Source organism: Oryx dammah, unplaced genomic scaffold (assembly GCF_014754425.2).
Source record: "Oryx dammah isolate SB20612 unplaced genomic scaffold, SCBI_Odam_1.1 HiC_scaffold_2, whole genome shotgun sequence".
Classification (NCBI taxonomy): domain Eukaryota; kingdom Metazoa; phylum Chordata; class Mammalia; order Artiodactyla; family Bovidae; genus Oryx; species Oryx dammah.
The window spans coordinates 171,188,906-171,204,106 of NW_024070186.1; the positions used below are offsets into that span (position 1 = coordinate 171,188,906).

The 15,201-nt window shown below is 42.4% G+C and overlaps 1 protein-coding gene across 2 annotated transcripts in view; it reads left to right on the forward strand.

The window, feature by feature from the left end:
- NDE1 (nudE neurodevelopment protein 1) overlaps positions 1–15,201 on the forward strand; it is a 35,708-nt gene that overhangs the window by 15,613 nt on the left and 4,894 nt on the right. For both annotated transcript variants that reach the window (XM_040256835.1, XM_040256844.1), the window contains exons 4-6: positions 4–152; positions 12,898–13,034; positions 14,355–14,534. In XM_040256835.1, the coding sequence (XP_040112769.1) occupies positions 4–152; positions 12,898–13,034; positions 14,355–14,534 (466 nt within the window). The remainder of the gene's footprint in view (positions 1–3; positions 153–12,897; positions 13,035–14,354; positions 14,535–15,201) is intronic.

Consider the following 15,201-nt stretch of genomic DNA (forward strand, 5'->3'; position numbering starts at 1 on the left):
CAGGAGAAGTTTAAAACACAGCATTCTGAAGGCTACCGGCAGATCTCAGCCTTAGAGGATGACCTTGCCCAGACGAAAGCCATTAAAGATAAACTGCAGAAGTACATCAGAGAGCTGGAGCAAGCCAACGATGACCTGGAAAGAGCCAAACGGTATGTGGGGAAGGAGAAAGGAGGTCTGGGATCCTTTTTTCTCTGGGTACCAGGCACTGTGTCAAGGGTAGGGGATTCAGCAGAGAGCAGAGCCAGGGCCCTTGGGCTCTACAGCCTCATGGGAAGTGGGCAACAAGCAGAAAGTGCTACAGATCCAGGGTGCTGTGGGGGCATATGATCCGAGATATTCATTTGTCCATTGCTGGGAGGATGCTGGGCCAGGCTTCTCAAAGGAAATGCCATTTAGGCTAAGACCGAGGGATGCTTCAGCATTATCCAGGGGAAGAGTGTGGGGTGAGAACATTCTGGGCGGAAGGACAAGCACGTGCTTGGTTGGCCCTGAGATAAGATGGTATTTCTTTCTTTGTTTTCTAACCTTTACAATATTGTGCTGGTTTCTGCCACACAATAACTCTAATCAGCCACAATTATGTGTATATATATATATATGTACATACCCCTCTCTCCCCTCACCCACCCCATCCCACCCCTCTAGGTCATCACAGAGCTCCAGAATGGGCTCCCTGAGTTATATAGCGACTTCTCACCAGCTATCCATCTTACTCCTGATAGCGTATATGTGTTGATGCCACTTTCTTCATTCATCTCACTCTCTCCCTCCCGCACTGTGTGCACAAGTCCATTCTCTACATCCATTCCTTCCCTGCAAATAGGTTCATCAGTACCATCTTTCTAGATTCCATATGTATGCATTAATACGCAATATTTGTTTTTCTCTTTCTGACTTCACTGTGTATAAGAGGCTCTAGGTTCATCCACCTCATTAGAACTGGCTCAAACTCATTCTTTTTTACAGCCGAGTAATATTCCATTTTACATATGTACCACATCTTTATCCATTCATCTGTTGATGGACATCTGTGTTGCTTTCAGCGATAAGAAGACAATATTTCTTAAACCAATGTTCTATAGTTTAGCAGGCTACTAACAATAATAAATAACAGTAATTGAATAACTACTGTGAGCCAGGTGCTTTTTTTTTTTAAGAAAGCACTTTAAAACATTTAGATGTAAATTACAGCAGTATGCACTGATCATAAGGAGTGTACAATTCCATCAGTTTGGACAATTTTTCAGTCCAAACTGAACCGAATGCTCGACTTTTCCATCTACTTAGTTAACTGTGTACCAAGTGTAACCGTCTTGAAACCTTAGAGTTTCACTTACTGTCCTCAAACTTTATGCCGTAGCTTTAATGCATGAAAGTATGAGATGAAAAAGATAGCCTTTTGTATTTACCCGTATGTGTATGGTTTTTGGTTCATTCCTTCCTGAAGTTTCCCTCTAGTTACCATTTGCCTTCAGCTTGAAGAACTTCCTTTAGGGTTTCTTGTGGTGCAGGTCTGTGGATGCTGAACTCTCTCTTTAGTTTTTCCGAAAATGTCTTTCTTTTGCCTTAATTCTTAAAGGAAATTTCCACTGGATATGGAATTCAGGTTGACAGGGTTTTGTTTTTCTTTTCTTTTCTTTCAGTACTTTAAAGACGTTCTGGTGTCTTCTGAACTCCTTACTGGGGGTTAGAAGCTAGTGGTAACCCAAATAATCACTCTCCTGTATATAATCTAGTGTTTTTCTCTGGCTGCTCTCAAGAGTTTCACTTTATTTTCGGTTTTTAACAGTTTGATTGTGATATTCCTAGATTTTATATGTGTTTATCGTGATAGAGGGTTGCCAGGCTTCTTTGCTCTGTAAATTTATCTTTTGCCAAGTTTAACTTTGGCCGTTATTTCCTCAAGTGTTTTTGCTGCCCCTTTCTTTCTCTCCAGTCCTTCTGGAACACCAGCTACACACGTGTTGATCCTTTTGATATTGTCACGCAGGTCTCTGACACTCTGTTCATATCTTTTCCTAATTTTATTTTTCTTGGTTCCTCAAATTCGATCATTTCTATTGATCTAGTTTCAGGACCACTGATTCCTTCTTCCCTCCTCCAGTTCTGGTGGGAAGTCAGTTCCAGTACTGTTTTATTTTAGGTACGTTATCTTCAGATCTAAAACTTCCTATTCCTCTATTATTGAGCATAGTTATAATAGCTTCTTTAAGATCCTTTTCTGCTAATTATAACATCTGGGTTACCTCAGAGTTGATTTCTGATAATCACCTTTTCTCTTGAGTTTTGGGTCACATTTTCTTGCTCTTCATTTGTCTAGTCATTTTGGATTATATTCTGGACATTATGAATGATGTGTTATAGAAGCTATGGATTCTGCTATGTTTTTGTTTGTTTATTAACTATGCTGAACTCACACTCCAAACTCTGTCTCCTCTTGTTGGGAAGTAGCTGAAATCTTGATTCTTTTAATTAGGCTGCTTCATGTCTGCATGGTTTGGGTCAGTCAGAGATGGGGGAAGAGTTTATATGCAGAACTGGGGACTCCCCCAAGGTGGTGGATTTTTATCACCCAGGCCATAAAGCTTGTAAAGATACAGGATTCGGTCACTGCTGTTCCTCCCATGTGTTGGCTTCCTTCCAGCTTTTGCTAGGGCTGTCAGGTCATAGTTTTTCTTCTTTTACCCAGAGTTTATAGTTGTAATCTATAGGATATGTGGTTTGATACAAGCTACCTTATCATGCGAAGAGTTCACTCATTGGAAAAGACCCTGATGCTGGGAGGGATTGGGGGCAGGAGGAGAAGCGGACGACAGAGGATGAGATGGCTGGACGGCATCACTGACTCGATGGACATGAGTTTGAGTGAACTCTGGGAGTTGGTGATGGACAGGGAAGCCTGGCGTGCTACAATTCATGGGGTCGCAAAGTCAGACACGACTGAGAAACTGAACTGAACTGACCTTATTATTAGCAGAAGTGGAAACTTAAAAAAAAAAATTTGTTTGTAAAAGTTCTTTATGTATTTTTGCTACTGATCTTTTGTCCTGTCTTGAAAACATATTTTGCAGAATAAACTTTTGTCTGTTGACTTTGTGGTATGATTTTCCATACAAATATTTTTCTTTCTTAGGTCATCAATTATGTCTCCTTTTATTGCTTCTAGATTTCCAGACTTCACTATGGAGATCCCCTTGATTGTTTGTATTTATTTTTGGTTGCTCTGGGTCTTCACTGTGCACAGGCCTTCTCTATTTGCAGCAAGTGACTGGGGGATGGAGGAGAGCTACTCTTCATCACCGTGCACAAGCTTGTCATTGCAATGGCTTCTCCTGTGGTGGAGCACGGGCTCTAGGCACGCAGGCTCAGGAGTTGCGGTGAACGGGCTTAGTTGCTCCCCAGCATGCAAAAGATTCCCAAACCAGGAATCGAACCTGTGTCCCCCTCATTGGCCGGTGGATTCTTATCCATTGTACCACCAGGGAAGTCCATTGATCATTTGATTATGTATGTATTCTGTTTAATTTTTTTGAAAGATTTTTTTTAATATAAATGTATTTTAATTGGAGGTTAATTACTTTACAATATTGTATTGGTTTTGCCATACATTAATTGTTTTAACTTATGCTTTTAATCTACCTGGCATTTATTTTTGTATCTAGTATAAATTTGTGTCCTATTTTATTTTCATTAGGTAGATCGCCACTTGTACCAGTACTTTGTGTTAAACACTTCATCTCTTTTCCACTGAATTGAACGCATCTCTGTCACATGTGAACCTTTCATTCAGTTGTCCCTTGGTATCCATGGGGGAATTGGTTCCAGGACCCTTGAGGATACCAAGCTTTGTGGATACTCAAATCCCTTAAATAAAATGGTATAGTATTTGCATATAACTTATGTGTAGCCTCCTATATACTTTAAATTATGTCTAGGTTAATTATAATACCCAATATAACCCAAGACTGGTGATTTAGAAGTAAAGAATCTACCTGCAGTGCAGGAAACATGGGAGACACAGGTTTCATCCCTGGATCGGGAAGATTCCTTGAACAAGGAAATGGCAACCGACTCCAGTGTTCTTCCCTGGAAAATCCCATGGACAGAGGAGCCTGGCAGGCCACAGTCCATGGGCTTGCAAAGAGTTGGACATGACTGAGCGATTAAGGACACACACACAATACAAGCAATCAAAAGCTCCCAAAACAGTTGCCAGTGAGCGGCAAATTCAAGTTTTGCATTTTGGAACTTTCTGGATTTTTTTTTTTTTTTTTTTTTGATTTGCAGTTGGTTGAATCCAAGGATATGCCACCCACAAGTGTGGAGAGCTGACTATATTCTGGAATCTAATGCAAGATTCTTTTCTCTTTTGATCCAGTGTACAATTTGTGAATTACTGCCAACACCATAATGACTAGAGATTCCCTGGTGGCTCAGACAGTAAAGAATCTGCCTGCAATGTGGGAAACCTGGGTTCGATCCCTGGGTTGGGAAGATCCCCTGGAGAAGGGAATAGCAACCCTCTCCAGTAATCTTGCCTGGAGAATTCCATGGACAGAGGAGCCTGGCCAGCTACAGTCTGTGGGGTTGCAAAAAATCAGATGCAACTGAGTGACTAACACTTCCACTTTCCATAATGACTTGATTACTGTGGCCTTTATAGTATATTCTGATTTCTAGCAAGCCCCTGGCATACAACCATTTCCACTCATTGATGAAAACAAGTCACACGGCCAAGCCACATTAAGGGCTGGGAAAGTACATTCCACCCACAGTGAGGCTGAAGCAAGGGTGTGGATAGAGGGAGGGTGAAGAATTGGGAGCCATTCTGCAGCCTGTCACAAAGAGAGAGTGCATTCACGTGGTTCAAAAATACCATACAGAGGGCTAGCATTCTTAAATTCAAATTCAAGCAAATAAAAACAGAAATTTGTATTATTCCCCCCACCCCCCCTTTCTTTCTCCACAGAAGAGCATTCTGTACCCACTATGGTGCTTCTTGCCTTGTCACATAACAGATCTTGGAGGTCTTTCTGTAGTAGGACACAGAGCATTCTTTGTTGTTGTTGGTTTCTTCCCAAGAGCATACTATTTTGTTGTATGGTTGGTATTGTATGATACATAATAATTTATTTAGTTATCCCCCTGTGGATGGATATTTGCTGCATTTCCATTCTTTTGCAGTGATAAGCGTTGCTATGGTGAATGATACTCGTTGCTTGCGCAGATGAATATCTGTAGAGTAAATTCCAGAAGTGGAATTCCCGGGTCAGAGGATATAGGCATGTGATTTTGATAGTTTTTACCTGGTTGTTCTCTGTCGTGGTACTAGTTCACATCCCCAGCACCTGTGTGAGTCTCTGTTTTCCAAATAGCTTCACTAACAGCAATTTTTTAAGCTTTGGATTTCTGCCAGTGTAATAGGTGACAAATAGGTACATTTCTGGATTATGAATGACCTTGAGTTCCTTTTCATATGTTTAATAACTTTTATTTCTTTTTCTGTGAACTCTGTTTATCTTTGCCTATCTTCAGATTGGGTTGCTAGTTGTTTTTTCTCATCAGTTTCAGGAGATGTTTATCTGTTTGTCTATGATGAGAATTTAAAGCGTTGGGGAGTTTGCCATTTGTCTTCCATCTTTGTCTGTTGCATACGTTACTGTTGAAAGTTACTTGGATTTCTATGTAGGCAAACTTATCTGCAATCCAAGGTATATACAGCAATTAGTTCTCTCTTCTTCTAGTATTCTCCCTCCCTTTCTCTCTCTCTTTTTCTCTCCTGAAGATGCATTGGATTCATAGTTTAGCTGATTGTGAGTGATAGTCACTCAGTCATGTGTGACCCTTTGTGACCCCATGGACTGTAGCCTGCCAGACTCCTCTGTCCAAGGAATTCTCCAGGCAAGAATCCTGGAGTGGGTTGCCATTTCCTTCTCCAGAGGATCTTCCCGACCCAGGGGTCGAACGCAGGTCTCCTGCATTGCAGGCAGATTCTTTACCATCTGAGCCACGAGGGAATCCTACTATTAAGAGGCATTTCTAAGTATAAAGACAGGTCCCCTTAAAAAGTATCAGCAGATACGTGCTTGACTTTATCTTATAATCTATAGACAGTACTTTACAGTCCTTTTCCAAAGGAATACCCGAGAGTAGCAATAAAGTTATAAATGGTGAATAGTTGAATGTTACCATCCGATGTGGTAGTGTTTTGCCAAAAGTTTTCACTTTTGTCTCAAGCTCGAAGATTTGTTAACAAAATAAGCCACTTGTTATATACAAATAAATAATACCAATATTTATTAGAGGTTATCTAGCTTACTTTCAATATACTAACATTAAGAGAAAAGAGAAATAGACACAGCAGAGGGTTCTGTGCTGGGTTTTGACCAACATCCAGACTCATACAGTGCTGGGAATTCTCGTGACACAGCACATCTGGAGTCCCAGTTGGGTAAAGGGCCCAGGCAGTGCGTCCGCTCTGGGTAAGACTTCAAATATTGCAGTTTGGTGTTCCTGCTTTTAATCCTAGGACACAAACTGATGTCATGGTCAATCAGTGAGCAGATTCAGCCCTGGTTTCATGTTAATGCTATTTGTTTTCTCTTGTAAAGCTTGGAATGTTGTGTTGCTAAGCCTGGGGCTTGATTGGCCAAGGCCCCTCCAGGGGCTCAACAATTTCAAGATTTGTCCCCTGTCTTCTTGCACTCAGGGCAGCCAGTCAGGACAGTGTCCAGGCAGCTTAGAAGCAAGGTCAGAGGTCTGTTCTGCTTTGTCTTTGAAGCCTAAACAAAACTATTTATTTAAATTCCCTAACAGGTAGAGACCCAAATCATCATTTTAGAATGAATAAAGTTCTAGAAGGCTGAAGTTTTATTTTTTTAAAAACTTTACAATTTCATTATACATTTTTTGACCATGTACTGCAAGAACAGTAATTTCTCAGCACCATCAACTATTTGTTTATTTTGTTCCTTCCAGCTGTATGTCTGTAAAATTAAATAACACTTTCAACTGAGTAGAGGGTGACCTTGTGAAAGAGTAACCTTGAATGATTCAGGAAGTTTTGTTGTTGTTCAGTCGCTCATTCGTGTCCGACACTTTGCCACCCTATGGACTGTAGCACGCGAGGCTTCCCTGTCCTTCATTGTCTCCCGCAGTTTGCTCAAATTCATGTCCATTGAGTCAGTGATCTGTCTAGCCATCTCAGCCTCTGCTGCCCTCTTCTCGTTTTGCCTTCAGTCTTTCCCAGCATCAGGGTCTTTTCAAAAGAGTCAGCTCTTTGTATCAAATGGCCAGAGTTCATCCAGTGAATATTCAGGATTGATTTTGTTTAGGATTGACTCATTTGATCTCCTTTCAGTCCAAGGGTCTCTCAAGAGTCTTCTCCAACACCACAATTCAAAAGCATCAATTCTTCGGCGCTCAGCTTTCTTTATGGTCCAACTCTCACACCTGTACATGACCACTGGAAAAGCCATAGCTTTGAGCTTTGATTATATGGACCTTTGTTGGCAAAGTGATGTCTCTGCTTTTTAATACACTGTCTAGGTTCATCATAGCTTTCCTTTCAGGGAGCAAGTGTCTTTTAATTTCATGACTGCAGTCACCGTCTGCAGTGATTTTGGAGCCAAGAAAACAAAGTCTGTCACCGCTTCCACTTTTTCCCCTTCTATTTGTCATGAAGAGACAGGACCGGATGCCAGGATCTTAAGTTTTTTGACTGTTGAGTTTTAAGCCAGCTTTTTCACTGTCATCAAGAGGCTCTTTAGCTCCTCTTCACTTTCTGCCATTAGAGTGATATCTCTATCAGCAGTGATATCTCTGTCAGCAGTTGTTGATATCTCTCCCAGCAGTCTTGATTTCAACCTGTGATTCATCCAGCCCAGTATTTCGCATGATGTACTCTGCATACAAGTTAAATAAACAGGGTGACAATATACAGACTTATGTTACTCCTTTCCCAAGTTTGAACCAGTCCTTTGTTCCATGTAAGATTCTAACTGCTGCTTCTTGACTCGCATACAGGTTTCTCACGAGCTAGCTAAGGAGGTCTTTAAGAGTTTTCCACAGTTGTTGTGATCTACACAGTCAAAGGCTTTAGCATAGTCAATGAAGAAGAATTAGATGTATTTCTGGAATTCTCTTGCTTTCTCAGTGATCAAACCAATGTTGGCAATTTGGTCTCTGGTTTCTCTGCCAGCTTGTATGTCTGGAAGTTCTCAGTTCACGTACTGTTGAAGCCTACCCTGGAGAATTTTGAGCATTACCTTGCTAGCATGTGAAATGAGTGCAGTTGTGCGGTAGTTTGAACGTTCTATGGCAGTGCCCTTCTTTGAGATTGAAATGAAAACTAACCTTTTCCAGTACTGGGACCACTGCTGAGTTTTCCAAATTTACTGATCTGTTGAGTGCAGCACTTTAACAGCATCAGCTCTTAGGATTTGGAATAGCTTAGCTGAAATTCTGTTACCTCCACTAGCTTTGTAGTAATGCTTCCTGAGACCCCACTTGTCTTCACATTTCAGGATGTCTGGCTCTAGGTGAGTGATCACACCTTCATGGTTATCCAGGTCATTAAAACCTTTTTTGTGCAATTCTTCTGTGTATTCTTGCCTCCTCTTCTTAATCTCCTCTGTTGAAGAGATGTATCTCTTAATATGAATATTTACTGAAAATGTATTTTTCCACTTGCCTGTTTTCAGTTTCTCATAACTGTCTGTGAGGTTAGCAGCTTTCATATTATGTATTGTATCATTTTACTATAATAAATATGCTTTTCTGCATTTTACTCTTGTATATAGATATGCTTATATATATCAGTTGACATAATTTCAGCATATAAAGCACATAGAGCTATTTGTCACTCAGGTGACAACGAGGATACTTACCTTTAGTTGAAAGTAAATATTCACAAAGTAACAATAGACCCAAGTGCCATGCCCTGCTGATATTACCCCGTCAGACTGTATACAGTCAGGTGGTTATTGATCCTCATAAGTTCAGGAACACCAGAAATGCCGCTGAAGTTGTTCTTCATTTCTCTGGCATTCCAGAAGCCAATAGTAGATTTTGACCAATTAGTGATTTTAAGTTTTTGATCCAATTGAAGTTAATCTTGGGGTGCAACATTAGATCCAACATTAATTTTTTTCCAGGTGGCTACCTGGTAGTTCCCAGACCTGAAATTGAACCAGGCGTCTTTTTCATTGATGATTTGTGATGCCACCTTTATCATAAATTAAATTCTCGTATGCATTTGGATCTATTTCCGGACCTTTGGTTCTCTTTGACCTGTCTGCTCTTGTAACTTGCACACTGCAGCCCTCTACATTATTAAGGCTTCATAATAACATGTTTGTTTCTGGTGGAACTAGCTCAGCTCCCCTGATCACTTTTCTTTCACAGTTCTCCTGGCCATTTTTTTTCTTTCAGTTTTATTGAGATATAATTGACATACAGCACTGTATAAGTTTAAGTGTATATAGCACAAGGAATTGACTTACATACATCATGAAATGACTATCACAATATATTTAGTGGATACCCATCATCTCTTATAGATACAACATTTAAAAAATGGAAAAAAAGTGGTCTTTTTCTGGTAAGAACTCTTAAGATTTAACCTCTTAACAACTTTTAACATACAGCGATATTAATTATAATTATGTTGCATGTTGTGTCCTTGGTACTTATTTATCTTATAGCTAGAAGTTTGTACCTTTGACATCTTCATCCAGTTCCTTGGCCCCTGAAACCACAAATCTGATCCCTTTTAAAAATCTGTTTGTTTGTTTTGAAATATAATTGACCTACTGTGTTAGTTCCTATTACATAACATAGTGATTCAGTATTTCTATACATTTCAAAATGATGGCCACAAGAAGTCTACTTCAATATCTGCCACCAAGCAAAGATGCGACATAGTTATGGACTGTATTCCCCGCCTTGTATGTTTCATACCTATGACATTTATTTTGCTACTGGAACTTTGTCCCTCTTAATCTAGCTTCCCTGATGGCTCACTTGGTAAAGAATTTGCCTGCAATGCAAGAGACCTGTGTTTGATCCCCTTGGTCGGGAAGATCCCCTGGAGACGGGAATGGCAACCCACTCCAGTATTCTTGCCTGGAGAATCCCATGGACAGAGGAGCCTGGTGGGCTACAGTCCTTGGGGTTGCAAAGAGTCGGACTTGACTGAGCGATGAACACTTCCACTTTCAGTCTATTCGCACCTGTTTTTCTCCTCCTCCAACCTCCTCCTCTCTGGCAACCACCTGTTTAATCTCTGTATCTGTAACCCTGTTTTGTTGTGTTTGTTCATTTATTAATATTTTTTAGGTTCTAAATGTAACTGAAATATATGATACTTGTCTGTCTCTGATTTAATACTCTCTAGGTCACTTGTTGTCACAAGTGGCAAGGTCTCATTCTTTTTTTACTATTAACATTCTTCTCCTGACCATTCTTGTTTCATTATCTCATCATCTTTCAAATCGGTCCTCCCGTGCTAATACCTCAAATAAAAACCTGTTCGTATTTTTATTAAATGCTGAATGTGAGTGATGGTTGCTCAGTCATGTCCAACTCTGTGCAACTCTGTGGACTGTAACCCTCGAGGCTCCCCTGTCCATGCGATTCTCCAGGCAAGAATACTGGAGTGGGTTGCCATGCCCTCCTCCAGGGGATCTTCCCAGCCCAGGGATCTAACGTGCATCTCTGATGTCTCCAGCATTGGCAAGCAGGTTCTTTATCACTAGCGCCATCTGGGAAGCCTGTATTTTTATTAGGATGGTGTTAAACTTATTAGATAACTTACAGATAATTGATTTCTTTATGATTTGAGGTCTGCCTCCTCATACATAGCATATGTTTGCATTTCAGCAAGCCTCTGTGGCCTCAAATCTTAGATGTCTGTTGTTACATGAATTCCTAGTTACAGCATCTTTGTTGTTGTTTGACCTGCCAGCCTTAGGATCGTTTTAACTGATTCCAGTCTTGTATTCTTAAATATCATCTCTTTATTGTTTTTAATCAGGCATTTTTGGTAACTTTATCTTCTTTACTTCGAAAGACCCTTTGAGGTAGGAACATTAGTTCCTACATTAGGACTCAATCTGGACTTAGAAGGCAGTGCTGAAGAAATGAATGATTTTTTAAATTTGTTTTTAATTGAAGCATAATTACAATATTGTGTTGGTTTCTGCCATACATCAGCATGGATCAGCCATAGGTATATGTATATCCCCTCCCTCGGGAGCATCCCTCCCCATCCCATCCCTCTGGGTTGTCACAGAGCCCTGGTTTGAGTTCCCTGAGTCATACAGCAAATTCCCATTGGCTGTCTGTTTTACACATGTTAGTGTATATATTTCCATGATATGGTGTCTCCACTCATCCCACCCTCTCTTTCCTACCCCACACCCCGTGTCCATAAGTCTGTTCTCTATGTCTGCATCTCCATTGCTGCCCTGCCAATAAGTTCATCAGTATCGTCTTTATAGGTTCCATATATATGTGTTAATGTATGATGTTTATTTTTCTCTTTCTGATTTACTTCACTCTGTATAATAGGCTGCAGGTTCATCCACCTCATTAGAACCGACTCAAATGTGTTCCTTTTTACGGCTGAGTAATACTCCATTGCATATATGTACCACAGCTTCTTTATCCATTCATCTGTGGATGGACGAGATAAACGATGGACTCTCACTTGACTGTTGAAGGCCTGGAGGTCCAGAGAGGTCAAGTTCCTTAAGAACACTTAGATAGTCTTACGTATTAGAGTCAGGAGGGTTTCATCCAGACGTTTTTAATCACCGTGAGATACAATTCAGGGGATGTTAAAGGTCCTCGGACATAAACACGGAATCAGTGAGGAGAATTGCTGACATTTGTCAAGCATCTGTGAAACACCTGTTCTGTGTTACTCCGCTTCCCCCACCCCGTGCGGAGGTCCTGTTACTACCCCTGCACCTCTGCTTTGCATGTGAGGAAGCTGAGTCCCAGAGAACGCAGCTTGTCCAAACAGAGTTAAAGATAATTTATTTTTTTTTTGGTTGTGCTAGGTCTTCGTTGCTGCGTGCAGGCTTTCTCTAGTTGCAGCGAGCAGAGGCTACTCTTCATTACGGTGAAGGTGCTCGTGGTGGCTTCCCGTGTTGCATGGAGCACAGGCTCTGGGGCACACGAGCTTCAGTACTTGTAGCACGCAGATTCAGCAGTTGCGATGTGAGGGCTCTCGGATGTGGGCTCTGTAGTTGTGTTGCTTGGGCTTAGCTGCTTTGCAGCATGTGGGATCTTCCAGGACCAGTGATTGAATGTGTGTGCCCTGCATTGGCAGGCGGATTCTTATCCACCAGGAACGTCCCAGACAGAGTTAAACAGACTTCCTTATTGCTGCACTTGTCCGTGCCTTTAACATGCCATTCCAGTGACCCGTCTACACGATCCAAAATACGTGGTTGTTAGGGCAGCTGGGCTGGGCGTTTGAAACTTTTTTAACTTGTTAAGGTAACTGAGGGATAATGCATGATTACTAGATTGCACGTGCACCTTAGTGGGATGTTCTGAATGCTGACTACATGGTGAGTCTCTGAGACAAGATGGAACGTGCTGCTCTTGGCATTTGATCAGGGCCTGTCTGTGGTCCTAATTAGGTCCTGGCTCGTGTTTTAAGTGCTGTATGGACATGCTCTCAGTTAACCCGCGGGACAGCCTTGTGAGCCTCGTGAGCTGACGGGTTGTGCGGGTGAAGAGCCTGGTCCCGAAGTCGAGGGGCTGCTCATCTCTGGGATTAGGACGTGCGGGAGCCGGGCCCTGCTCCCCAGGTGTCTCGTCTCTCTGGCGCATAACGGATGCGTTTGTTCCCTCGGGCAACCTTGCTGGTCTCTCACGCAGGGCCACGATCATGTCACTGGAGGACTTTGAACAGCGTCTGAATCAAGCCATAGAAAGAAATGCCTTCCTGGAGAGCGAATTGGATGAGAAGGAGAATCTCCTGGAATCTGTTCAGCGACTAAAGGATGAAGCCAGAGGTCAGGCAGCCAGGGCTTTGGTCTGTGGGTTTGACCAGTGTTGGGCCCTCTGCCGGCCCGAGGGTGTCCTGTCCCACAGCATCGCCCAGCTCGCCCTTTGCTGGAAATCTGCAGCCTTCTCGGCGCTCTGGTCCAAGGGTGGGGGTCACACTGGGCAGGTTGAGGCTTGATTTCAACCCTGTGCTAGGAACTGTCAAATGTCCAACTCTGTAAAGACCCCTAGTGGGTATTTAAGTCCATCACAAGCTTTGTGCGTAGCAGGAGCACAGGAGTTTTGTGGGGGGAAAATGCCTGTTGATGGACTTGCTAGCCAGTCCATCTGGACTTGCTAGCCATGTCTTTACTTTTGAAACGTGATGGCTGCTAATGCAAGTGCCTTGGAACTCAGGAATCTCATCAGCACTTGCTCTTTGGAGCACTTCTAGAGGTAGGGATTTTTTTTCTTTCAATTTGGCCATGCCATGCAGCTTGTGGGCTTTTAATTCCCCAGCCAGGAATCGAACATACACCTTTGGCAGTGAAAGCGTGGAGTCCTAACCACTGGATCACCAGGGAATTCCCCCAGCCTTCTGACACATTCACAAGTCATCCTAGTTGGGTTCAGAAGAGATTTTGTTAAAGTCCCGGTTAATTGTTTATGACGTTCATTTGATTTCTAATGTGTAGCCAGTAGAAGAGGGATTAAAAAGTAAAATCCTCGAGTTTAAAACGTAATTGTTCCTAAATGTTTGTCAATAATGATTTGCTTATGTAAATTACATAGATTATTTTGTGGAATGTTAAATAGTTGAAACAAACATGATACAGATATAAATGTCATAGCTTGTTAGGACACAACATTGAAGGGGGAAAGTACGTAGATAGTAGATGTATGTTTCTAGTTATGCTTAATAAAAATTATATGCTTAAAAGATATGCACATACACACACACACATATATAAACTGTATGTGTGAAAATGCAGAGCGAAAGGACTGAAATGCTCACCCCCATGTTACAGTGATCAGGCGTGAGGCTGACCATTTGAGGGTGGATTGGAAAGGCATGTCTTCACTTGGTACTCTGTATATCCTGATACATTGGAATTTTCCTGAAACAGTACAGTCATAATTTTAAAAGTTTTTTTTTTTTTAATCTTTTTGTTTTTACTCAAAAGAAAAACTGTGTGGTCTTGCAAGCCTGTTGGGCAAGGTCCCGTGGGGTCTGCTTTGTTCCGGGTTTCCACCGGGAGTTTCTCACTCTGGTGTGGTTCTTGCTCACCCTTGTCTCCTGCCCCATCACCCCCAACAAGGACTTAATCGGAATCCTTTTCCTCGCCTAGATTTGCGACAGGAATTGGCTGTGCAGCAAAAGCAGGAGAAACCCAGGACGCCCATGCCCAGCTCGGTGGACGCTGAGAGGACAGACACAGCAGTGCAGGCCACTGGCTCCGTGCCTTCCACCCCCATAGCTCATCGAGGACCCAGCTCTAGTTTAAACACTCCTGGGACCTTCAGACGTGGTAAGGGGGATGGGAGCTGGGAGGGTTCTCTTGGCTTCACAAGGCTTTCCTGGGTGAGAGAGAAATAGGGCCAGGCTGTACAGCAGGGAGCAGAGGCAGGGCTCACAGGGGCAGATTAATGCGGTAGGTGGGAGGAGCCTCTTGAATGTGAAGCGACAGGGAGCAGGGGAGTCTGCGGCAAACCGGAGAACAGAAGTCTTGTCCAGAGGGGCCGCTGCCTCTCTGCTTCAGCTTCGAGAGGTGTGGGTCCTTTGGTAAGGACCAGAGGCCAGAAGTCCTCGTGTTGTATATGAAATCTCCCAAGTTAAATACTTCAGTAATGAGATAAAACATTTTATGGGTCCAGCAATACATCCTGTAGAACTGATCCCAGCATAACCTGTGCTGAGTAGGGGAAAAAAAACAAGAAATGGAGTGCTCACCCAGCCCCTCTGATGACTGATTACCTGTGGGGCTCCTATTGGGCCACTTAATAACAAATAATAATAATAGACAATTGCTGAGCACTCAGGAGGTGCTTTGCTGTGCTTTCTGCTCGCTGTGCTCTGTGGGTACGTATGACCTTGGATTTGCAATGAGGCCCAAGAAGCAAGTGATGCAAGCCCTGCCCCCATCTGATTGATGAGGAGACTGGGACTCCGGGTTAAGGAGCTGGGCTGACATCGCA